Source organism: Ambystoma mexicanum, chromosome 5q (genome assembly GCF_040938575.1).
Source record: "Ambystoma mexicanum isolate Mex_15411 chromosome 5q, UKY_AmexF1_1, whole genome shotgun sequence".
NCBI lineage: Eukaryota > Metazoa > Chordata > Amphibia > Caudata > Ambystomatidae > Ambystoma > Ambystoma mexicanum.
This window is the reverse complement of record NC_090933.1, coordinates 871,466,994-871,491,551: the sequence shown is the minus strand read 5'-3', so window position 1 is coordinate 871,491,551 and position 24,558 is coordinate 871,466,994. Positions and strand designations below refer to the sequence as shown.

Sequence of the window (24,558 nt, the reverse complement as noted above, 5' to 3'; positions counted from 1 at the left end):
TCATAAAGTTGGACAATGGCCCCACCTTCATAAGTCAAGACTTCCAAAACTTCGCAAAATACATGGGGTTTCGACACCGACGAATAACCCCCCGATGGCCCCAAGCAAATGGCATGGTCGAGAGGTTCATGGCCAACATAAAGAGAACATTACAAATCGCCCCTGTCCAAAATAAGCCGTTTGAACAGGCCCTCAATCAGTTATTACGAGACTACAGGCACACGCCCCATAGAACGACGGGAGTGTGCCCTGCGGACCTGCTATTCCGGAGGCCGATCACCACGAGGTTGCCTGAGGATCCGAGACCGCAAGAGCCGACACAGCTGGAGCAGGAAGCGAAAGCTAATGACACTGTGAGGAAAGAGAAGACAAAAGAATTCACAGACAGGAAAAGAAGAGCTCGTGAAAACATAATGCAACCAGGGGACGAAGTATGGCTCAAGCAACCCAAGAATCGGAAGGAAGAAGCCACGTTCGCGTCCACCCCCCTAATAGTCACACACAAGAAAGGAACCATGGTCACCGCACAAAGGAACGACTGGTCGGTAGTGACCAGGAACAGCTCGCACTTCAAGCGCGTCAGTCCAGCACAGGAAGATCAATGGACCATGGACAGAGACAGCGATGACGACAGGCCAGGTGAAAAGGCGTATCAAGGAGACGGGGAAGAGTCAGGAGAAGTGGCACACCTCCCAAACCCCACCGGAGAAAGACCGACCCCGAGCAAGGCAAAGCGACCCCAGAGGAGCCGCATGAAGCCAATGCGACTCATTGAAGAAATGGGGTAAGAATGAGGCCCCAGGGCTTACATGTTAAAAAGGGGGGAGATGTCGGGTTGCCCACATCGTTGTGTGGGTGGGCCTCCGTTGAGGCCCCACGGACATGACGCCCGGACGTGACGTCAGGGGAAGGGGAGGGGCGGGAACGGGGTTCGGCAGTTCCGCCGATGTTCTTAATAAAGTAAGCAGCACTATACATCGGCTCCCGTGTCTTATTGCTGCGCGAGCGTGCACGCCCGCGAAGACCGCGCCCTAGGTGAAGGCGCAACAGATGTATTTCATTTGATCAATTTATTCATTGTTTTCTCATGGCTGTACCTATGTGTGTCTGTGACATTGTAATTATATGAAGCTATTGCTATGAATGTACTCGCCACAACTTTACTTAGTTAAAAAAAATAGGTTTTTGCCATTGATCTATAGTTTCAAATACATTCCTATGTTTATAGTAAAAATGGAAATAAAGTGAAAATGGCCTAACATTTAACAGATTTTTCACATATGAGCATATTTCTCGAGTAATTTGCCTGGTTCTATTTGGTTTAAGTAGCTAATGCAAGCACTCTCTGCATACATTTTGCTTAAGTGGACATAATGCAAGTTGGAAACTACATCATGGTAACATCACAGCCTTCCTGCCTCCCTGAAACTTGAGGAGAACCATCTCCGGTTCCGGAAGCACCTCAAAACCTTCCTCTTCGCTTCTGCCTTCTCTCTCCCTCTCCCCTGCTAAACCTGCTTAACTCCCCACTGAATTCTGCACTTAACCTGCATCTGGGCCACTCTCAGCGACCTCGGTCCAGGGCCCAGCCACTCTCCACCTGCACTGCCTCCCTTGGCCCCCCCTGCACCGTGGGACTGTCACTGTATCCCTACAGCCCCCTTCCCAGCACTTGCTATGCACTTACCTCGCACTTGCCACCAGCTGGCCCTTTTTATTCATTATTTATTTTACGCTACTTACCTTGTACTGCACTTTCCCCCCCACCTCCTCCCCTTGCACTTTCTCCTTTTTCCCCTTACCTCGGCACTTGCGCGATCTGAATGACACCTGGCCTAGTAGGATCGTTTGTCTGTCTTTCCCTTGTTTCCCCCCCCCCGCCTCGTCGCGCCTTGAAACACTTGTGTATAGGCGCGTTACAAATACCATATCATATCATATCATATCATATCATATCATATCATTTGAGGCTATTAAAATATGTGACTTCGAAAGTAGGTCCTAACTAAAGACACATGACTTACTCTGACAGGGTTATCTCCTTCAATGTAGCTAAAAAATGCATTTTCAAAATATATACCAATATATTTTTTCACTAGAGCCCCAGCATTTTTCACATAATCTGTATAATCATATTTTTATAAATGATGATTTTAAGGGGTGGCCAACATGGTGGCCTAGTAGGACGTGGTAGCTTACAGCTCAAGATCTAGACAGCAAGCAACAATCCTACTGCTCATTAAGCCTTGGCGATGAGGGGCAAGTGTAAGATGGGAGACATCTGCTGGCCCACACCACGTGCGAGTGTTGTGGGAGAGTTGTGGAACAAATTACCTCTCAGTAATGTTCTTTCTGATGGATGTTCCTCCCATGTATTCCTCATCTATGATATCCTATCCACAGCGCAGCGATTCTTTAGAAACGTTTCCGCCACCAGGGTGCACAGTGCAGCTCTGCATCTGCTCCATCCAACGCCTCTACTCAGCCTGTACTGAACAGCACATAAAGGCCAGTATAAATAGAGGTGCCGCACCCCATTACCTTAGTTAAACCCTTTTGCCCAAGCAATCTGACACTGAGGAACCGAAAGAAACCAATGTGTACTAGCTACACGCCTAGAGAGGCAGGTAAAGAGGGCGATGAGGAATCCGTGGGAGGATAATCCATCGGAAAGAACATTACAGAAAAGTAAGTAATTTGTTTGTCTAATTGATTCCTTCCTCCCACAGATTACATATCTACGATAGACTCCCAAAGCAGTACGTAGATCTGGTGGCGACAGAAGAGCAAAGACACCACCTACAACAGAAAACTCTGGAGGAACGCTACCAAAATGGGCGCCCTGGCCTGAAAGGGAATCCAAGCAGTAATGCTTAGCAAACGTGTGCAGCGACACCCACAATGCCACCTGGCTGATGTCCAGGATAGGGACTCCCCTCTGCATGGCAGAGGTGGCAGCCTCTCCTCTGGTAAAGTGAGACACATCCTTACCAGCCAAATGATAGCATTCTGAGATGCAGAAAATTATCCACCTTTACAGGGTCTGTTTGGTCACATCACTGTCGGCACAAGCACAAACGTAACCAACAAAAAGCTGGTAATCTTTCCTACCCTCTCTCATCCGGAAGTAGTAGTAGGCTAATCGCTCCTCTGCCTCAGAAGGATGAGGCGGAGGAAAAACACTGGATCTTCTGGAGATGAAAATCTGAGACCACTTTTGGAAGAAAAAAGGGCCTCACTCTCAAAGCCACTCTCTCCTCTGAGAAAACCAAGTAGGGAGGCTTAAAGGGCAACACCCAGCGCTCACTCACCCGTCTCGTGAAAGCGATTGCAAACAAGAAAATGACTTTGAGGGTGGGCAATCTAATAGCACAGGAATGGAGGGGCTCAAATGAAACTCCCATAAGGGCGGTCATAACCAAATTAAAATCCCCGCGCTGGTAACGCCTGGAAGAAGACCATGAAGGTCGAAACATGTGTCGGCTGTTTTGGTTGATTAAATTGAATCCTTGTTTATTTAACGCATCAGCGCATTGTGATCATGTATTTTTTGTTTTAGTGTTTACGGGTCTGTGGGGCATTGGGATACTACTAGCATGATCGCTTGCAGCAGATGATCACTACTGTATTCACAATGACACTTCAGTGACTACTACCACAGCAGGTTCACATCTAAGTGCCGTAGAGCTGTTTAATCCCTTAACAGTGCCCACTTGGGCCAAGGTCAGTTAAAAATCCAAAACAGGGGATAACAGACAGGATAAAGTGGTCCAGATCCCTCTCCTGGGCACCAAGCTGAAAATGGACACCATCTGCAGGCATAAATAGACTTTATGACGGCTCTCAGAGCTGAAAGAGGCACATCAATGATGTCACCCTGCAAGTCCCAATCCTTGTATCTCAGCCTCTTGGTAGCCAAGCATGAAGGTTGAAGCTGCTGTGGTTCGGACTGAGAACCTGCCCCTCTGATTACCAGAGGTAGTCGACTATCCTCAGAAGGTGCCAGGGAGGACCGATGGACATGTCCAGCAACTCCGAATACCATGTTCTCCAGGTCCAGTCCAGAGAGATACAGATCAACATGGTTCCAAACAGGCGTAATCTTCTTAGAACCAGCGGAATTACAGGAATCGGCAAGAGTGCACAAAGGAGGTTGAAAGTCCACTTGACCGTCAGTGCATCCCCTAGAGCTCACAGATGTGGAAATTACCTGGAGTAGAATAACTCGCACTTCAGTTCACAATGGAAGTGAAGAAGTCCACTTCAGACATTCCCTAAAAGGAGACTAGGTCCTCCAGAACTTCCCAGCAGAGCTCTCATTCGTGGGAGGCCGGAGTCTGTCTGCTCAAGGCATCCTTTGTGACATTCTCTCTTCCGAAACAGATGGGCTACCATCAGAGAGATGCCGTTCTCCAGAGCCCATAACCACGATCGCATTGCTTATCTGCACCAAGGCAAGGACCCCACAACACCTCGTTTGTTGAGGTAGTGCATTGCCACTGTGTTGTCTGTAAGGATTGGAACAGTCTTGCATTTCACAGAGGGTTGGAAGGCGAAAATAGCCAGCCTGATCGCCCTCAGCTCCAGCAAGTTGATGTGTTCCCAAGACTGAGGGAGACCACTGTCCGCTCCCTGTCAGGTGCAACAGGTGAGCGCCCCAACCAGTCAGATGCATCTGTGACCATCACCTGTGGCCAAGGTTGATGAAACAATGTGCCACTCAGCAAGTTGTCTCACACGGCCCACCACGCAAGATCCTGAGCCACCTTGTCCGAGACCTGTAAAAGTTTCAGCATGCCACCCTGAAACTCCGACCATTGGCAACCGAGAAGCCACTGAAGCAATCTCATGCATAGCCTTGCCTCTGGTATCATTAGGAGGCTATAAGGCCCAGAAGGTGCAGAAGGGCCAAGGCCAGATCTTGTTCCTGGGGTTGGAGGACACTGACCATCCGAAAGATGTTTTGCCACCTGGTCTTTGGCCGGGAATGCCCTGCCCAGGCAAATCTCACAGAATGCTCCGATAAATCGAGGAGATTGGGACAGCGGAACCTGAGACTTTTGAAGTTCAGGGAAAAGGCCAAGCTGTGCAATAGAGTGCATGTGCAAAGATGCTCGGACAGTAGATCCGGGGGGGGCTCGGACGAGCCAGTCGTCCAGGTAGGGAAAGACTTTAATGCCCTCCCTCCTGAAGCGAGCCACCAACATTGCAAGCAGCTTGGTGAAAACACAGGGAGCCAAAGAAATGCCGAAAAGCAGAACTCCGAACTGGTAGTGATGTTGGCCCACGTGAACCTAAGGTACTTCCCCCGTTTCCAATGAATCAGAACGTCAATTAGGCATCCTGAAGGTTTAGTGATTCCAACCAGTCCTACTGATTGAGGGCTTGCAAGATCTGGGCTGGCTAGTGTAACCATCCTGAACTTGTCCTTGCGCAGGAACAAATTCAACAGCCTCAGATCCAGAATAGGATCTATCTATCTATCTATCTATCTATCTATCTATCTATCTATCTATCTATCTTCTTGTATTGCGCCACTAACCCGAAGGCCATAGGGCGCACACAGAAGAAGAAAAGAGACATACAACAGACAACAGTGACAGACAGAAAACAAAGAGCAGAGAGTAATGGAGATCCAGTACTCAAAGGCCAAAATGATTGTAAGATGTAGCGTGATCCAAGATTCATTACCAAAGTGCTATTCAGAGAAAAGCAGGCGAGTCCTAACCTTTGTCAAACAGAAAGGTCTTTAGTTGCTTCTTAAAGGTAAGCAAGGAGTCACTATTAGCATGATGTTTGGGAAGTAAATTCTATAGAACCGGTGCCCATGAGTCAAAGCTTGCACCTCCAAATCTTTTCAGGATATATCGAGGTTGAACCAGAACAGTACTATTGCTTGAGCGCAAATAACGGGTGACCAATTTCTTTTTTAGCCTAGCAGTAAGATAAGATGGAGCTTGATCATATAGGCATTTGAATACAATGGTTAGACCTTTATGTTGTATTCACTGTTGCACTGGCAGCCAATGTAGTCTACGCCTAGCATTGGATACATGCATATTGCGCTTGAGGCCCATTACAGCGCGCACTGCACTATTCTGTATGACCTGCAAGGTTTTGAGGTTGGCCTGTGAGGTACCAATCATCAGACTATTGCAATAATCCAGCTTGCAGTTTACAATCGCAGCTGCGATCAGAGCAAGATTTTCTTTAGACAGATACGGACGAATCTGCCATAAGAGCTGGATATAATAATGGCAGGAAGATTTAAGATAGTTCACCTGACGGGTAAAAGATAACTGAGGGTCAAAATAGACCAAGAGTTTTTACAGATTTAGACACAGAGAACATGGTGACCAATCAAAAAGTTGTCATATTTTGTGTCGAGTTTCTTTAATCTTTGCTGGGTACCTAAGATCAACAGCCCAGTTTTGGCATTATTGAGGGCTAAAGAATTTAACGCCATCCACTTCTGAATTTCAGCAAAGATGGAATTGATATGCTCTGCATCTTTTAAATACTCACCTGTAAGTTTAATGACAATCTGCGTATCGTCAGCATAACTGGCGAAATAAATGCCCATAGCTGACAAAAGAGCGCAGAGAAGACGTGAGTAGATATTAAAGAGTAAAGGCGAATGACATGAGCCCTGTGGAACGCCACATAATAGTAGGGATGCCATGGAATAAGCATTATAATTGGTTACCCTCATGTTCCGTGGGCCCAGAAATGATTTGAACCAGGCTGATGCTTCAGGAGAACATTTACCAATTGTGATTAGTGTATCCGCCAAAAGTTGGTGATCGACTAAATCGAACGTGGCGGATAGATCCAATAATAACAACAGGGCTGTGTGACCTTTGTCAACAAGGCCAGCAATGTAGGATTTTAAATCTAGCAACGCAGTCTCAGTCCCATGATTGGGACGAAACCCAAATAGGTGGCATACCAACCCTTGCCTCGTTCTGTGCGGTACCAGTTCCATCCTGGTCTTCGAGAGATGACAGACCTCCTCCAAGAGGATGGAATCTGGAGGCAGGGTGCCGGCATAAGAGCCGTGCTCCCGAGGACGCTCCAAGAAAGGGAGACAGTAAACCTGTTGAACGACCTCCAAGGCCCGAGAATCAGATGTGGTCTTGTTGAACAGGGAAAGTCTCCCTCCCACGGGGGAATCGTGGCAGAAAACATCACAGTGGTTTGGCCGATGGAGGTGCTGAGGGGATGGAGGCTGCAGCCGCTCCCCCTGCAGTCTTCCCGGGGGAACCCTGACCAAAAACAACAGCCGCAGGACTACTGCATGGCTGGGCTCAAAGATTTCATTATGGCCTTTGATGCCTGGAATTTCTGAAGTGCGTCAGCAGCCTTCACCCCCCAAAACAGGTTTTGGAGAATCAAAGGGCATGTACTAAGTTTAGACTAGACATCATGCGTGAAGCCAGACATTCTCATCAAAGAGTGGCAAAGGGGCACCTTACTTGTGGCCATGGACCTGCCCACAGTGTCAGCCGTGTCCGCCCAGATTGTAGAATCTGGCAGAAAGATTTCCAGCCGTCTGCCACCAAAGACAGGAAGCTCTCACTCATCTCCACCTCAGGGATATGCTCAGCTGCATTCACCACACAGGGCAACATAGGCCAAAGGAGAATGTATTGTTACTTTCATGGAGCCTCGAAAATAGAAAGTGCAAGACCAGGAAACCAAGCTGAGAAATCCTGCATGGTGTATCAGAGGTACTTGGGGCCCTCCTGCACGATAATCAAGGCAGGGAGAATCACCAGCTGCCGTGGTACTGTCCTTGGATCCAACAACAAAGCAGCTTCAGTGAAATCAACACAGCTGGTGAGTGGGGGAGACCGATACAAGACCGGTCTGTGTTGAAGAAAAGTTTGCAAGCGGGAACATTGTATGGCAAGAGCTGGAACGAACATTGTATGAAATGTGTGCGATAACCAATGTGTGTAAAGTTCAACTCCAGATGAGTGAGTGAACTTCGAAACCAAAATATGATATCTTTGACAGAGTGTCCGCCACCACGGGTGTGCTCAATGGAATGTCTCTGTAAGGTATCCAGCTGAAAGCTGACAAAAGTGAAAGAGTGGCAAAGGATTGTGAATCGAAGTGGACCTGCGACGGGTCAAGCAAAATCCTGCGCACAATCAAAGGTCTTCAATGTTGATACAGTAAAGATTTGTGTTAAAATAGATGCATTGGTCCAAGCCCGGCAGAGGGAGACTGATTAAGGATTTTGTGTCAAAGCGGATCTGAGACCGGCAGAGGCGGATCCAGGGCGAACAGTGGATCACCCGAGAAATTGGATACGATGTTGACATTCTGAACTGCACCCTCATGATAGAGAAACCAGAGACTGTGCTAAGCTTGAGTGTGCCGCCTTGTCCCATGCTGAAAACGTGGGGAAGGGAAGCCAATGGCTGAATATCCTAACATATCATTTCTTAAACACTTTTCTTTTACATAACATTGTTTCCCACACTATTTGTATTTAGAGGCGGACTGAGGCTGGCAGATGACAATTTCGGATCATATATGTATGATATGATCATAAATGTATATGATCCGAAATTGTCTTCTGCCAGCCTCAGTCCGCGTATGGTTTGAACCCTGAGATTTTCACAAGGTTGGGCAGGGTGACGACGAGTTCAAAAAATTCAGGCGGCATGTTCCTGAAGATAAGAGTGCATGGAAAAAAGGAACTGAGGTCACAGCACCTCTATATATACTCTCCCTGACATCATGTCTGGCGCAGGGTGAGTAGAGACATTGGAAAGAGCCGACGCAGAGCCCTTTGACTGCAGAAAGGTTTCGGAAGGATAGCATAGATGAGGAATCCGTAGGAGGTAGAATCCATTGGAATATGTTCGGGTGTCAATTTAGGATGGCGACTAGCCCAATATTGCAACAACTGGTAAAAGGCAGAGAATGGAGACCACCATCATTGCAGATTGCCAGTTAACAGCGTAGGCAGACCTGAGGGAATATTGCGTAGGTGGTGGATTTAGTGCAGCACGCTTCACTTGCTGGGTATTTACATATTCCCAACTGCGTGGTTAAAGTAGACCAAGGCCTTACAGGCCACCATGGGCCAGACTACAATGGGATCAAGTGGTGCTTCAAAATCTTTAAATCAAGGCAGTGATCACCCATGCCTGAAGCTCAGGGCCTGTGTCTAACTCAAGGGCTACCTGCAGATAAAAGTAGTACACATTTGGATGTGGCAGAAGGGCCTTTATAGATGACACCAATATGCTTGTAAATCTCTGCAAGCGATGGCGGAGCTGAGGGACACGTCTCTCAAAAAACATTGGAAGTTAGTTGGCCAGCACATTAAATAATTCTTTGAAGTTGCTAAAATAGCAACGTTCCTGAAGTGCATGGAAGAATGGGACTAAGGTCCTGGAGGGACGGCAGCTCCACAGATCTCAGGGACATCACGTCCGGCGCCGCGGCACATATAGGGTTTGAACAGAGCTGCGCTGTGCCCCTGGTGGTAAAAACATTTCCAAAAATAGCTGGTGCTGGAGATAGAACACCATAGATGAGGAATCAGTGGTTGAAAGGAGCCAATTATAAATACTGGTCAATAAACTGGTCTCACCACGAGGCTCCAGAAACAGGAGCTTGTATCGCATCACCGGCCACCAGTTAAGCCCATTTGGGCTTGGTGACAACCTGATTGTGCCAAATCAGACCTAATGAAGCAACAAGCGCCCATAATTTATGTTTTTATGTACGTTAGCGCCTTCTGTCTTTGAGCGCTTACCTTGTCCTCAGATTCCAGTGGGTCTTTTGTTATCTTGGGACTTTTTCCCCATTCAAAAATAGCTGCTTCATTTTCAAAGCACAGGACTTCCTTGTGATAGTCACCTGCGCCGCAGTGATTGCCTGCATCCCGGACGATCTTGACCTATCCAGGGAGCCGGCAGGCGAACGCCGGCCCCCTTCCCAAAGCCCACAAAGCTGCTGGGTGCACTATGCATGAAGTCTACCTAGCCTGTGCCTCTTCATTTGCTCCCAGGCTTCTTAATCCCAAGCCTCCCTTTGCCTTCCAGCACCTGCTGCAGCCCTGCCCCCCCTTCTCTCTTGCCCCATCCTGCAGCCTGCATCTTAAGCAGAGCGTTACTGTGCAGGTCGCATTCTCCTCCTTCCATCCTGCGCAATCTTGAGAGACTGACCATGAACTTGATCCTCCTTGCGCTGCAACACCAAACTTTCTTCTCGCAATAACCGACTTCAGCTACTGGACGGTCCTGCTACTCCTTCCCTGCGCCTTCCGTCATGGTTGCTAACCTGCCTGCTCCGAACTACAAGTGTGTTGTCCTGTAGGCTCTGAATGTCGGGTTGCTTTATGAAGCACTTACTATCTGCCTCATTTGCTGTACGGCATGAACTTGAATCCGGATGGGCTTTCAAACTGCATTCTGACTGTATAGTACTGCTGAGTGCTTTGGCGGAAATTAGTTTCTAGATGTGTTTAAATACCTGCCCTCTGACTGAATTTTGCTGCTTTCTGAGGGGCTCTCCTGTTACCCGAAGCTAGTTGTTTGCAATTATGCTAAATTTACAAAAATGCTGCAACCTGCTATTGCTTTCCCCAAATTCCACTGGCTGTTTCATTTCTGGCTTATCTACCTAGCATAATCATTTAATTGCTTTTTGGCAATTTCAAATGTAGGTGTGCTTTTTTAAATCACTGCATCCTCCATCTCGTGCTGTACCAGTGCCTTTTGGCAATTTCGAATCTAGGTGTGCTTTTTAAATCACTGCATCCCCCATTTTGTGTTGTACTACTGTTGTTTAGCAATTTTGAATCTAGGTGTGCTTTTTATTCTGTTCACTGTTTGCCTCCCTTTGCACACCACCTCCTCTAGGCCTGCATGGCTGCTAGGCCACTTGGTGAATTCCTGTGCAATGTTCAGCTCCCCTGCTCATCCCTCTCTGCCCCTCTACCCCCATGGCAATGTCCATCCCTCCCATCAATTCTAACTGCTATTCTATCACTTATCCTTCCTCTCTCATGAAGTATGGAAGAAGAAAGCTGAACAAAGTTCTCCCGGACTCTAATCCAGGCCTACCTATCGCTGACACTTATGCCACTTCCAGACAATTACTGACATCCTCTCATCTGTCCCCTCTCCTGACCTGTGGACCCCCCACCCCAATCTGATCTACACTCTCTCCCCTTTCTCCTCTTCTCCCATAAAAGGTGGCACTAGGTGGGAAGTACTCCTTGCATACTGCTCATCCTCTAGATGTATCATTAATGTCCATCACAATGGCACTATCATGGCCCAAGGTTCTCAACATAGTCTTCTTCAGGGCCTACCCTCCCTCAAACTTCCTCCCTTCTCCTGCTACCCCTGCTTCCTCTCCCCTCAATTCTATACCACCACTGATGGGAGTACCACGCCCCTGCACACCCCCTCGGAAAACCTTCAAAGGTGGTTACCAGCTTCATTTAGCTACTCCAAATACTCGCTCTGCTGTCAAACAATTCTCCGACATCGGTTTCCTTCTTGAAGACTTTGAACTGGACATCCTCGACCTTACTGAGAAGTGCTTCAATGCCAGCTCGGTCACTGCTCTTGACTCTCCTTCCTGAGGGCTACAAAATCCTCTCCAAACTCAGACCCAAAAGGCCTGGAGGTGGAGTGGCCCTGATCTTCCCGGAGTGGGTCCCTGCCTCCATCATTCCTACTCAATCCTATTCATCTTTTGAATGTCTTGTCTGTAGGCTTGGGATCTCGCCTACTCACTCTCTCACCCTCGCCACTATCTACAGATCCCCTGGCCCCATCTCTCTCATCCTTTCTGAATGGGCCGACCTTGTCTCATCTCTATCAAACTCTTCATCCAAACACCTCCTGCTTGGTGACTTCAACATTCACCTTGACTCTCTTGAATCATCCACCTCCCAGTTCCGGGATCTGCGACTCCCTCTCTCTCGCTAGTCTTCCTTCCGGACCGACTCACTCTGCAGGCCACTCTTGATGCCCTCATTGCTGGCAACATCCCCATCTCTAATCAGGTCACCACCCCCCTCTCCTGGTCTGACCACTCTCTCCTTTCCTCCCACCTGGGGTCCCTTAGCCATCTACCTGAGCCACCCCCTACACTGCCAACCTCCTTTGCCGTCATTCGACCTATGAAGCGAGTATCAGATGCTGCTTTTGCCTCCACCTTCAACCCCCTCCAACCTGTGCTCCTGACTCTCCCTCTGACTCGGTCCTTGCTAGCCTGCACCTCGCCATCTCCAACACCCTTGAAATCCTTGCCTCTGCCATGAGGATTGGCCTAAAACCTGCCACCAAGAACAACAGCTGGTACAACATCAATCTAGCATCTCTGAAAGGAAAGGGCAGAGTTGCCACATATACTTACCATGATGTCATATCCAGACACAGAGCCACAGTGAGTCCCTTGGCAACTGAAAATGTTTCTGAAGCCAGGCTAGAACTTGGAGGAGATTTCTAATAGGAGGAATCTATGGAAGGAAGGACCAATCCAACAAAAAAAACATGACTGAACCAAAGTTATTTGGTTGGTAATCATCAACTGTTTTTTAAATTTGCAAAACCAAAGCTCAAATGTGAAGATGTCACGTGCTTCTTAAAAGAAATGCCTTCACGATCAAGTAGAATCCTCAAAAGTGTCTTTAAAGTCTGCTTCCAAACGTACCAGGTTCTGTTGATATGGTCAGTGACCACACTGCATCTAAATGATGCGTTTGATAGATTGGCCAAAATCAGTGACTCTACACACTTGCAACAATATTAACTGTGGAAATTTTAAAAAATACCCCTTTTGGTGACCCCATGCTTCCAAACTTTAATGCTTGAATATCAGAGGTGCCAATATCCAACACTGTGTCCGTAAATGGGAAGTCGGCAGAAATCCATATGCACAAACCCCATAGGGATGTCCTATGAGAGACTTCACAGCCAGGGCATTATAAGCTATATACCACTGATTATGTATGCTCTTCAGTGGCCAGGTCACCTGGAAAAAGACACATGAAAAGCAGCAATGTATGCGTGACAATCGCTATGCCCCAGTCTAGCAGCAACTAAGGAGTCTCGAAGGAGTGAGCACAGGTATTTCAGCATGACCTTTGTGGCTTGTTCCGGTTCATAAAAACAACTCCTCTGAGATATGCAGATCTCATTGTTAACTAGAGGGTTTAGGACACCTTTATTGTGGATATTTCTCTGTTTAATATAAGTATCTGTACCATTGCAAGAGAGGGAAAAGTTGGTAGACATCTTCCATGGTTGCTAATCATATTAAAGCCCTGCTTGTACCATTGAGGCCCAACTGTATTGCCACATGCTATGTTCTCAGTCTTCCATTTACCAGTCTTTGAATTGGGAAGACCTATACTTTGCATGCTTGGTATTCACAGAAAATGTCCCCATATCACAAGGACTGACCACACCACTCTTTGAAGGAGCACCAGTGAGAGAATTGGTCAAATGGAATTGTATAATGATAACATCTCTTTATCTGAGGAGACTGATGTATACAATGGAAAGGTAACCTTTTTTCTGAGCGGTCAGTGGATCAATAAAATGATGATTTAGGACTTACAACTATGTTTACAATGTAATGTACGTTCAACATTATCAAATGAAATCATAATGTGTGGCAGCAGAAAATGAATATACTCACATTGCTCATGGAGCATAAATCAACAAATTGTCTTATTTTGTCTTCCATGAATCTCTCATATAAGACAGCAAAGAACAACATCTGAAATATGAAATCAGGTTTTTACATATTAGTGTGTGTCTTTCGGATGTAGTACACATTTAAAGAGCATACATGAAATTAAAATATAATGCTAGTTCAGTACCTGAATGCAGCCAATGGCTAGCCAAAGAGCCGTAGATACACCATATCTCAGAATCCGACTTGAGGGGGCTACGTAACCTTGTGTACTTTTTGTAAGACTCGAAGACGGTTCCATCAATGCCAAGTTTGCAAAGCCAACAACCTAACGACAAAATGGGATTAATTAGAACATGCTTGACATATGCTGTGACTTACACCATGCCATAAAAGCAAATGCTACTAGTGTGTATTATTTGCAATGTATTTGGTAGATTGCCATTAGAAATAACAAATGTTATGGCAGAACCCGTTTTTTGGTGGGGGTGGTGGGTTTGTGCCTACCATATTTGCATGCCTAAAAGCTTTTTACCTTCTTCATATTTGCATCAATTACCTATTTTTCTTGTCAGAGGGGCTTCTACTGAAGGTTGATGACAGCTGTAATTTCGTTTTGGCAATACTAGGGCAGCAAGCCAATCTACTGCATTAGAAGCCCAAAGTACTTTTTGGTAGCCATTGGGGCACCAATTTATTTTGTAAATCCTACCCTTGGCCAATTGGTTTCTTGGACTTCCTTTATTTATTTACATTTATATAGCGCATAGAGCGGCCCTGAGGCATCGTGGCGCTGTTACAGAAGACTTGAGAATAAACATAGCATAGGATGTAACAGTAGATAGCAGTGGTATGATGACAGGGGTAAGACTTGCTAGGGTTACAGTGCAAGCATAACTGTGTAAATTAGTTCAGAGATTTTAGTGGAATAGGAAGGTTTTTAGATTTTTTCAAAAGGTGGTGTATGATTTTCCATTCCTTAGTGAGGTAGGCAGGGCATTCCAGTTTTTGGGTGTGAGGTGTTGGAAGCTGGACCCCCCTGCTCTGGTTCTTTTGAACGTGGGAACATACATCAGGTTGGCGCGGTGTGCTCTGGTAGGTCTGTTAGAGGTGCCAAGGGAAATTCTTTCTGAGAGATAAGAAGGGGCGTCTGAGGTAATGCCCTTTGTTCAGGGAAACCATGAGACAGGCTTAAAATGGCAGATGTGTAGACGTGGGTTCGCCCGTGCACCATCTGTAGTGATTTGAACTAGTCTAGACCACTTGTAGGCGCTGGACTGGCCATTACACTACCTGCAAGGGTGGTCTCGGGTGTTTGGTGGTTTTTGGGGCAACACGATTGGCTGGCTGCCACACCGTTTGTGTGAAACACCTTTGTGTACTTGGTGGGCTTGGCTGTGAGTGTTGGTGTATCCAGGGGAAACTCTGGATCTTGCCCACAATTATGTCCGAATTCTGGTAGATAAGCAGGTTTACTTACCTGCTGGAGGATTTTTGCCCATTGCTAAATTTGTGTAAATCCAGATCTGGCAATACTGGCAGTTCCCTGCTGTTTCCTGGACTCATCTACGCTTTGATTTTCAGCTGCTGGATGTCCTTCCTGGGCCTTCCTAGCCATCGTCCTCTCATTGGTACTCTTTATTGGCTTGGCCAGGCTTCTTGTGCTGTGATAGTTTTCCAGGCCATTTTACCACCGCTTCCAATGTTTACCATCTAGGTGTCCCACCATGCTAATGGAAGCAGATTTAACCTCGAAGAGTATTGCAATGCCAACACCCTGCCTCATCTACTCCTTAGGGCCATGCTGGATCATCTCCGCTGTCATTTTCATCATGGGACCATTTCTTCTGGTGTGCTGCCCTCATGCAGCATTGATCTGGTTCTCCCATCCTCTGGGAGCCACCGCCATTGCTTCTTTGATTTTTGGCAGGTCGGTCCGACCCCAAGGAAGAGCAATTGTTTTTCTTCTGGGCCATTAGGGTAGGTGTTGAAGTCCCTCGGTGACCAGATCCTGGAGTTTGCCCTGTAAAAAGAGGATCTATACTTACCAGGCTGTTTTGCCTTACTGGAGCCATATTTTCAGAAACAACGACGGACTAGTTACTACTGATCAATGGGTTGATGGGTCATTCTCGACTCACCCTCAGGGATAACTGTGGTCGAAGATTTCTGCAAGCGTGCTTAAATCGCATCTCCCCATTGAATTGCACTAGGGCAAACGCCTGCATAGCTGCATCTCCTTCCGGGGCTGCTGGGTCTCAAACCTGCCCTGAATTTCTTCAAGAGGCTCTTCACTGGTGTCCCCTGAGGTGGGTTGCCACCATCTCTGTCTCCTAAGGGGTAGAACTGAGACTTTGCTTGCTTTTGGCCTACTGACTTGTTCCTGTATTCCGTAAACTAGTACGTTCAATTCTTCTGGAACTGAGGGTTATAGGTGCTTACCTAGACATTAACATTTTCCCTGGGTTTGCTCTGGATCAATGGAGTTTAGGTCCAAAGACTAGAATATTTGCTGGTGCTAGTGATTCTATGCTTTTCTAAAGTCCTGCTTTAACATTCTTGTTTATGAGGTACTTTTTGTGATCAATATCTGCCCTAAAAGTGTGAATCCCTGTGGCTAGCACTCTAAATCTTATTTATTCTGACCTTGGGTGGTGGGCCCGATTTTATCTGCATTTGTAAAATCCTGTGTGCCCTGTGTCTAACTTGTATGTTTACTTTTACTATGAGTGTAATGAGTTCTCCTTGTGGCTAGTGCTGCAAGTATGAATTCATCTCGTCTTTTGGGTTTTAAACTGTAACCCTTTTTTTTATCTCCCATGTAACTACAAGGTCGGGAATACTATGGGACACATTCACAAAAAATAGCGCAAATGAAAGGAGGACAGAGAATGTGCTCGTTTTATTTGCGCTACTTTGACACATGTGCAGGGTACCTTATTCTCAAAGGTGACCTGCACATTTCAGAAGGGTCTGGACAATTGCCCAAAGATGCACTGTCCAGCCCTCTTGCATACATTGGTGTCGGAAGCACTCTCAGGACACTAGACTGAATCCCAGCAGCCATGAAGGGCGCCTCTCTGTGAAATGCTCAAAAAAACTACTTCCATCCCTTTTTGGGAGACAGAAATGCAAGTGTGACAGAGCAGTTTAAACCGCGGCTGTCACATTTAAAGAAAAAATCATGACAGGGTCAGAAATTACCCTGCCATGATTTACGCATCACCCTGCTCCTATTTCCAACAGGTGCAGGGGAATAACCCTTATTTCTGCACATTTTAAAACACATCCTGTTTGTGAATTGGGAATGGACTTTTAAATGCGCAGAAACGTCCTTTGATTTGTGCAAATGGACAAAGGGGGAGAAAAAAGGCCAGAGGAGCTCATTCAGATGCCCTTCGTGAATCGGGCTGCTGCTTATTTTTGTTGCAAGTAATGAGATGCGTTTTGAGAATCTGGCCTGATCAGGACTCTGGAAATGCAATGGTTCATCTGTGTCTAGGTTCCCCCGTCTGTCCCTCCATCTTTAGGTTATATGTGGAGTGCCTATCAGCAGACACTGGCTTCACATGTTAGCATTTGGGATACGTGTCTTAATTGACATGCACTGGTTATAATACATGCACTGGCTCCATCTTGTGTTGTGTGTGCCTTTATGTACAGATGTTTTACCTGATAGATATTCGAAGTGTGTCTATAATATAAAGCTTATATTTTGTCAGTATGCCTGGGCATAAAGTGTGATTATAATATAAAGTGTACAGCCGTGCTGGGTGTTTTCTTTGGTTAACAGTGTGGACTACCTAACATTCCCTACAAGCTCTTCCTCCCTCCTGAGTTAAGCCTGACTGCTCTGCCTGCTAAATAACTATAAAGGGGGTTGGTTCCCTTCTAGTTGGATTTGCTCTGCCATTAGGTTAGAATTCAGGGGTCTGCAACTTTTGGCTCTCCAGTTGTTCTGGACTACAAATCCCATTGTCTCTGGTCAGCAAAGTCAATGGTGAGGGATCATGGGAGTCATAGTCCAAAACATCTGGAGAGCCACAGGTTGCATGGTTGCAACGCCCTCACCAGAATGTTGTATGAAAACCTCCCTAGCCAAGCCCAAATCGTCTATCATTGTAAAAGTGTAAATATGTGTTGGGGGTTATGAAGTTCAGTATGGGACTCCTGTGTTAGTGGGAAGCATGCTGGCACAGTGAATTTGCTTCCAAATAATCAGAGGAGGGCAAGAAAGATAGGCGGGTTTGGGTTTAATTATTCCCAATTCATGTCATAATCCTCTTGATTCAAAGAAGTAGAAGTCATCCATTTGGTCTAGCACTGCTGACTCTTCCTGTTTTAACATTACAGTCATCTTTGTCTTTGGTGCCAGAGAAAGATGTCCAAAGCTAAAGTCTGTGAACAACACGGCTGGCATTTCCTCAACGCCATCGCAGCTCTACCGCCCATTCTCTCCTTCGCACCTGCATCTCTGATCCCAAACCTGTACACAGCAAAGACTCCTCCTTCGAAGTGCCTTCTGACAGACTCAACTCTCTAACCCCCTTCAGCGCCACTTAGTCAAACGATGCTAATGTCTCAGATGTATTTCATGTAAAGATATGGTGGGGATTTGCACTAGCTTCTGGCTCAGTTCCAGTGTCTAGACAAAAAGAATAAAATACTGGTAAGGAAAATGTACAAGCCACTGAATTCAGAAATCCATACCACATGCACAGTAGCACCCTGCTTGTGCAAGATTAGAAGGTTATTAATGCAGAATTTCTAAAAGGAATGTGGGCAAGAACTCAGAAGTGCCCGAACATTACAAAGAAGCTCAGAAAGCTCCTCTCCCACATTTGCAGTTACACTTACTGTCTGCTCCAAATCCAAATGATAGGCGTGACGACTACATCTGTGACGCTGGCGACTTTGCTGGTGTTATATATGGCTAGAATGTGAGTCCTCAAAGTTCAGCAATCACACAGGAAAACAAAAAGGCAGTATTCACAAAGTTCTCGTCTTCTCTCTCTCTCTCACACATATATCCCCAGGTTAGTGCTAGTGATTTTTTTCTTCCTTAGTATACTAATCACTAGATGATCTGCAATGGCAACCTAATGGTGCTTCGACTTCCCTCGCTAAGCTCCCTCTGGGGAAATGCCCATTTTTCTTGCAGATCACTGTCAAAGAATCCTGTTTTTCTACTGCAAGAAAGTAGATGGGGTGATTGAGGTATTTAGAAAGATGTGTTGGGGGGTGGGGGGGGGGCGGGTGATTATCCCACCTGAATTATTTTACAGTAAAATGCGGTAACCAAAAAATAAAATTGTGGAACAGGAGTCTGTAAAATCCCTGTGATTAAACATAATATAACCCCCTCGGGGACTTCCTTGCTTCCCCTACTCAAGCCAATTATTTGTAGTTTAAAGGAATTCAGGAATTGCTACCTTTCAAGCTCACCCTTTCCTCCCCCTCGTGCTTTCCTCTCTCTACACGTCCACTCCTAATGCCCTTTCTTTCTACTCTCTTCTATCCCGCCAATGTCTTCCACACTTTCTAGGTCTAGACTCCACCCTTTGATCCTCCCTCCTGCTTACTACCCCCTCCTTCTCCACCCTGCTACTTCTCTCCAATTACACAAACACCCTCCTTTCACCAAGTATCATCCACTTAACATGAATTCATTACATTAATCTTTCCAACCACACTTGCCACACAACCCTGCTTCCACACTCTGCCACTTGTTTCTCCCCCTGCTAGTCTCTTAGCTGTCCGAAACCTTCGACTTCTCCCCAAAAACCCAGCTTTCCAGCTGCTTCCTTAAATCGGTCTTTCTCTCCTGGCATTGGTCTTCTCTCCATGGCCAATATGGCCCTATTTTCCCCACCCGGAGCATGTTAGAAAGGCTTTACATCATAAGTATAGGGCAAAGCTCTGCCCTCTTTTCCCCCATGCAGCTTCACCGTGGTATAAAAAGGGGGCCTGGAAAAAAGTGTTCATGCTTTGGCGATCAATTCTAGGCACCCGAGGTAGGCACAACTGGGAAACTGGTTTGGCATTCCCCTTTTTTTCCGTGGTGGTCTAGGGGTAGTTCGAATCATTGCACATACTCACCTATCTTCCCCGGCAGCACTGCAGGTCCTCCTGCGGCTTCCCTCTGTGGCTCTCCCTCCAAACTGAGACTGGTTTAAGGTTGGGGTGTTGAATCTCATGGGTGTTGCGACTTCACTTTCTTCTTGTGGGTTTCTCTTGCAGCGTGGTCAACTATAGCTGCTTGATGGTGGTCTGGTGTTTGCATTTTCATCCCAAAAGCAGGGCACTGGATCAGGATTTCTTTGTTGATGCTTCCTTTTAGGTTCTTGTTCCACTTGTATGTTTATAGAAGAGATCGAAGGAACTGACAAACAACCTGTAATGGAAGCATTGCTTGACTAAATGGTGGTCTGCACACAAATATGCTGGCACAAGGCAGGAGGCTGAAACTGGGTCCTTTTCAACTGCCACCATGCTCATGGGTTCCCCCCACCGCCCGAGGCCTCCCCATTCAATTGGAGAGGTACCCTTGTACCCTAGCACTTCAGAGAAGCAACTTTAACAGTTCCCTCTGGCCACGTTTGCCAAAGAGGTACTACCACAATCAACTTATCTCTGCTATTCCACCACAGGAGATCCTGAGCATTTATGAAAGTGTCATTTGAGACTTCTTGAAGTTGCGAGAGAAGCCCAGCTTGGGCAGTAAGTCGCAGGTGTAGCTTAGATGTTCCTGGGCCTGCTCCAAGGAGTGGGCTGTGATTAGCCAATCATTTAGGTAAGGGAAGATGTGTATCCCTCTCTACTTAGACTGGCTGCCACCAATGACAACAATTTGGTAAGACCCTCAAGGCAGAGATAAGCGTGAAAGGCAAGACCCGAAACTGATAGTGGGAACTTCTGATCCCAAACCTCAAGTACTTCCTGTGCTTGGGATGTATAGGCACTGTGACGATTCGCAAGGTGTCGTCACTTCTCCCCAAGAGGGGGCCCTTTCCCATGAGGCTAGGGAGGTGTGGCTGCTACTCAATAGTCCCCCTAGAGGTGGTTTAATGCACGAGGACCTCATGGGGAGAGACTCCTCCTCTGGGGACAAGGACGATCATCTGGGGTACAGCCCGTTGGGCAATGTCCCTCCCAAACATTCCCTAGCCCCTTCCTCCATTCCTAGCCAACCCATGTATTTTGGTAATATTGCCAGAACAGAACATACTGAGACGAGGAAGAAGATAAGAAGAATAACTAACTCTTAAGTACTGCCACGAGGTGGCTCACCGGAGGCATGAGGAATACCAAAGAGACATTGTGCCTCATTATGAGGTTGACGGTATACTGGTGGTAAATCCGCCAGGATACCAGCAAATGCTATTACCGTCTCCGGCACTCAGTCCGGAGGTATTACCGCCAGATTACGAGTCCCGGAGTGACTGTAAATACCCATTCATGGAGTCCTATAAGACTCGTGGGGGGATTTGCCTTTATTACCGGCACTGGCAATACCGGTGCCGGCAATAACAGCAATTTCTGCCAGTAGGACACCTGCCTTACTTCCAGCTTTTAGCTAGAGGTAACTCAGTTGCCCCACTGGCAAACCTGTAGTCGGCCGGTCTGGTAAAGGGCCTGTATACATTAATACTGGCACTTTAATACTGGACCGGCTGACTTAGTGAAGCCCATTGACTACAGGTGTTGATGCTGCGCCAGTGCAGAGTCCTGGGGATTAAAAAAGGAAAGAGAAGGTGGACTAAAGAGTGTCTGATCATGGGGAAGCCAGGAGCCCGGCAGTTTAAAACTCTGAGTGAGATCTGGAAGAAAGGCTGTGCAGAGGATGCCAGCAGCAGGCTGCAAGATTCCATCATGGGTCTGACGGGAGAAGTCCCAAATGCGAAACCGAATGAAAGAAGAGGTGGCGTGCTCTTAACAAGGTGGACCATCAAGAACGTAAAGGGAGGCACGGGAGACCCAGTAGGGATACAGGGGAGGAGGAGCAAGGTACACAACGTAATGTTCCTCAGCCCAGTGGCAGCTATAGGGCTGTTCGGGAACAGGACTGTGCATCAAGGAGGATCTCACTCATCCCAGTAGTAACAAAGTAAAGTAGCTACTCGTCAATGGAAAAGTGCATCAGGGAGGATTATCCCTCATCCCAGGAGTAACGAAAAAACTACTGGATGACACAAGACCACTGACCACCAAAGACGGGTTGGGGACCCTAACAATAGTAATCCAAGCATCCGAGTAGAGCTTCCTCATCGCACTAATAGTAATAAGCCCACTGACCACCAGAGAAGGGTCTGGGACCCCATTTTAAGTGAATTGGACATCCGAGGAGGACTTCATCAGAGTATCAAAGATAAGTTGCTTGATCACCAGAGAAGGGTTTGGGACTTTGCTAATACGGAGAGAGAGTGGCAAAAGATACATCAAGTGGAAATACCTGAAAAATAACTGTTCAAACACCAGGAGAAGGGAGTCCTTATCCTGTAAAAGAAACTAAAGCGCTTGGAGCATACTCAAGAGACACCAGGCGAAGGGAGTCATTCTCCCTGGCCTTACTGTGAACTCTGCAGACCATTACCAGGAGAGGGGGGGGAGGGGTCATTCTCCTGGAGAACAAACTTTCAGTTGGAGAATTCTTTAGTTGTATTGTAAGGGATATAAGTAGTTTGTGAAACACAATGGTGGAGTTTGATTTTGACGAACATTCTGAAGGATCCTTTAGTATTAGTTTGAGGGAGCGAAACCCCTCTTAGAAGATATAGATAGTGAGGGACTTTTTTCCATAAGTAAAAGTTTATAATCACCACAATGCCACATTTGTGTCAACTTCCTTCTTCAACACGCTTATGGCATATAGAAGTAAGCGTTACAACATGAAACTAAAACTATACCTTTAAATCAGTCCCTGAAATGGACTGTGCCGAGAATGCTGAAAAGGGATGAAAAGTGGTCGAGAAGCCAAGAGGGACAGAGAAGCTGGAAAGCAGAGCGAACCAGGGGAAGCCCCCTTTACCTAGCAGAGCGGAAGGAGGCAGAGTTCTTGCAGAACCTACTTAAGCCAGTACAGCTCTGACGCGGATCCAAAGACGCTGGAACACCAGGATATGAGAATGAAAGAAATCACAAGGTGATTTAAGACAGAGTTCGGTGGTGGAGTGTCCACACAGCAATGGTGGTGGGCATTCTGCCCGCAGAACAATGCTGATACCACTGACAGGAGAGAAACCCTCCCGACCCAAGATACAGAACACATTGGATTTGGAAAATGAGAACGAAACACATGTGATCCAGTGAGCCGTTGCGCCAAGAAGAAGCAGAAACTGTCATTACTCCTTGGAACAGAAGGTAATACAGGGAACAGGCTCACCAGACAGTTCATTAAAACTTGAACTAAACTCGTCCCAATGATAATGAGAAAAGCAATGGAAATAAGGCGATTAATGAGAACCGTATTCATGAAAGTCAGAGCTACATGAAATACACAAAGTGGGAGAGGAGTACAGTTGAACACTCGTTACCTTGGGAGAAGGGAAAAGTCAACCCAGGTCCAAAAGATGAGAAAGACAATTTAACAAAGACATTTGGGAAAAATACATCCAGGAGTCCAGGAAGTTAACACTTGTACATGAAACAGCACTCTGGGAAGAGGCTAGAATCTGACAAAAAGAGAGAAGGAACTTGTACAAAGTAAGATTTTTGGCATACAAGGAGAGAGGAAAATGGTCCGTCCCCTACAAGCATTACAGAACTTAATCCAGAAGATAACAAGAGACTATTTTCGTAGGGTTTATTGAATGGATCGAAAGAACACAGGAAACCCTATGACAAAACATAGCACCCAGGAGAAGGGAACCATTAGTTAGTTACATTAGTGGTAGGGTCAGATACATTAGATATGGCCAGTGGAAGGACTTGTTTTTGGACATTCACCCTGACTGTCTAGCACCTTAGTAAAATAGGTACGGAACACCCCATAGAAAGAGCTACGCATTATTTTACTTTAGAATAAAAAAGAATGCTTAAAATGTATTCACAGCATTCGTGTCCTTCTTCTAATCCTCCACACAACTCAGGTTCAAAATGGGTTGCAGTCCTCAGTCTTGCTTTGGGACCAGGAAGCAGTAGGAATACCACCCCTGGTTCCTTTCTGCTTGAGGCACCAACTCTATTGCACCTTTCTCTAGCAGGGATATAATCTCCTGCTGGAGTAGCAGATCTGGATCCCGGAGGGAGGCTGGTGGGAGTGGAGCAGGCTGAGGGGAACCCGAGGAAAGGTAGGCAGTACCCTTGGGTGACCACCTGTCTTACCCTTGCATCCATAGTAATGCTGCACCATTCTCCCGAATGATGTATCAGGCATCCCCCTAACAGGGGTGGGATGTGAGAATACCTGGGAGCGGTTTTGTTGATGGTAATGTACTTAATGGGGCAGCGGAGGATGTAGTCTGTGCGGCTTTGCCTCCACCTTTTTTACGCATAGCAAACCTTTGTTAACCTCGTTTCACAATGCTTTCCCACATCCTCTTTGGCCAAAGGTGCCGTAGTAACAACTGGTTTTCCAACTGTGTGATGCAGATTGGGTTTCTTGCTGTCAGACAGTGGCCCCCAAGGAATTTACGACTGCTTTAGAGGTTTGTAATTTTCGAGGCTATCATCAGTCTTGGCTCCAAAAAGACTCACCCTGTCAAAGGGCAGATTCAGAAATCTTCCCAAGACAAGAGGGCAAAGAGCCAGGAGAATCTGCTCATCTCTGTGCTTGTGCCCATCGCCCTGCCCACACATTCAGAAGCATCCAGGCCAGACTGGAGAGCTTGTCACATTGCTTGCTTACCATCTCCAACAATGTTAAGGAAACTATCCGTC

At 46.6% G+C, this 24,558-nt stretch overlaps 1 protein-coding gene across 1 annotated transcript in view; it reads right to left on the bottom strand.

Annotated features, from left to right (window-relative positions):
• The window catches only part of TMEM67 (transmembrane protein 67), a 2,125,990-nt gene that overhangs the window by 282,518 nt on the left and 1,818,914 nt on the right, over positions 1-24,558 (bottom strand). The window contains exons 21-22 of the mRNA XM_069621352.1: positions 13,868-14,008; positions 13,684-13,764 (exon numbers count right to left, since the gene is read on the bottom strand). Coding sequence (XP_069477453.1) covers positions 13,684-13,764; positions 13,868-14,008 — 222 coding nt within the window. The remainder of the gene's footprint in view (positions 1-13,683; positions 13,765-13,867; positions 14,009-24,558) is intronic.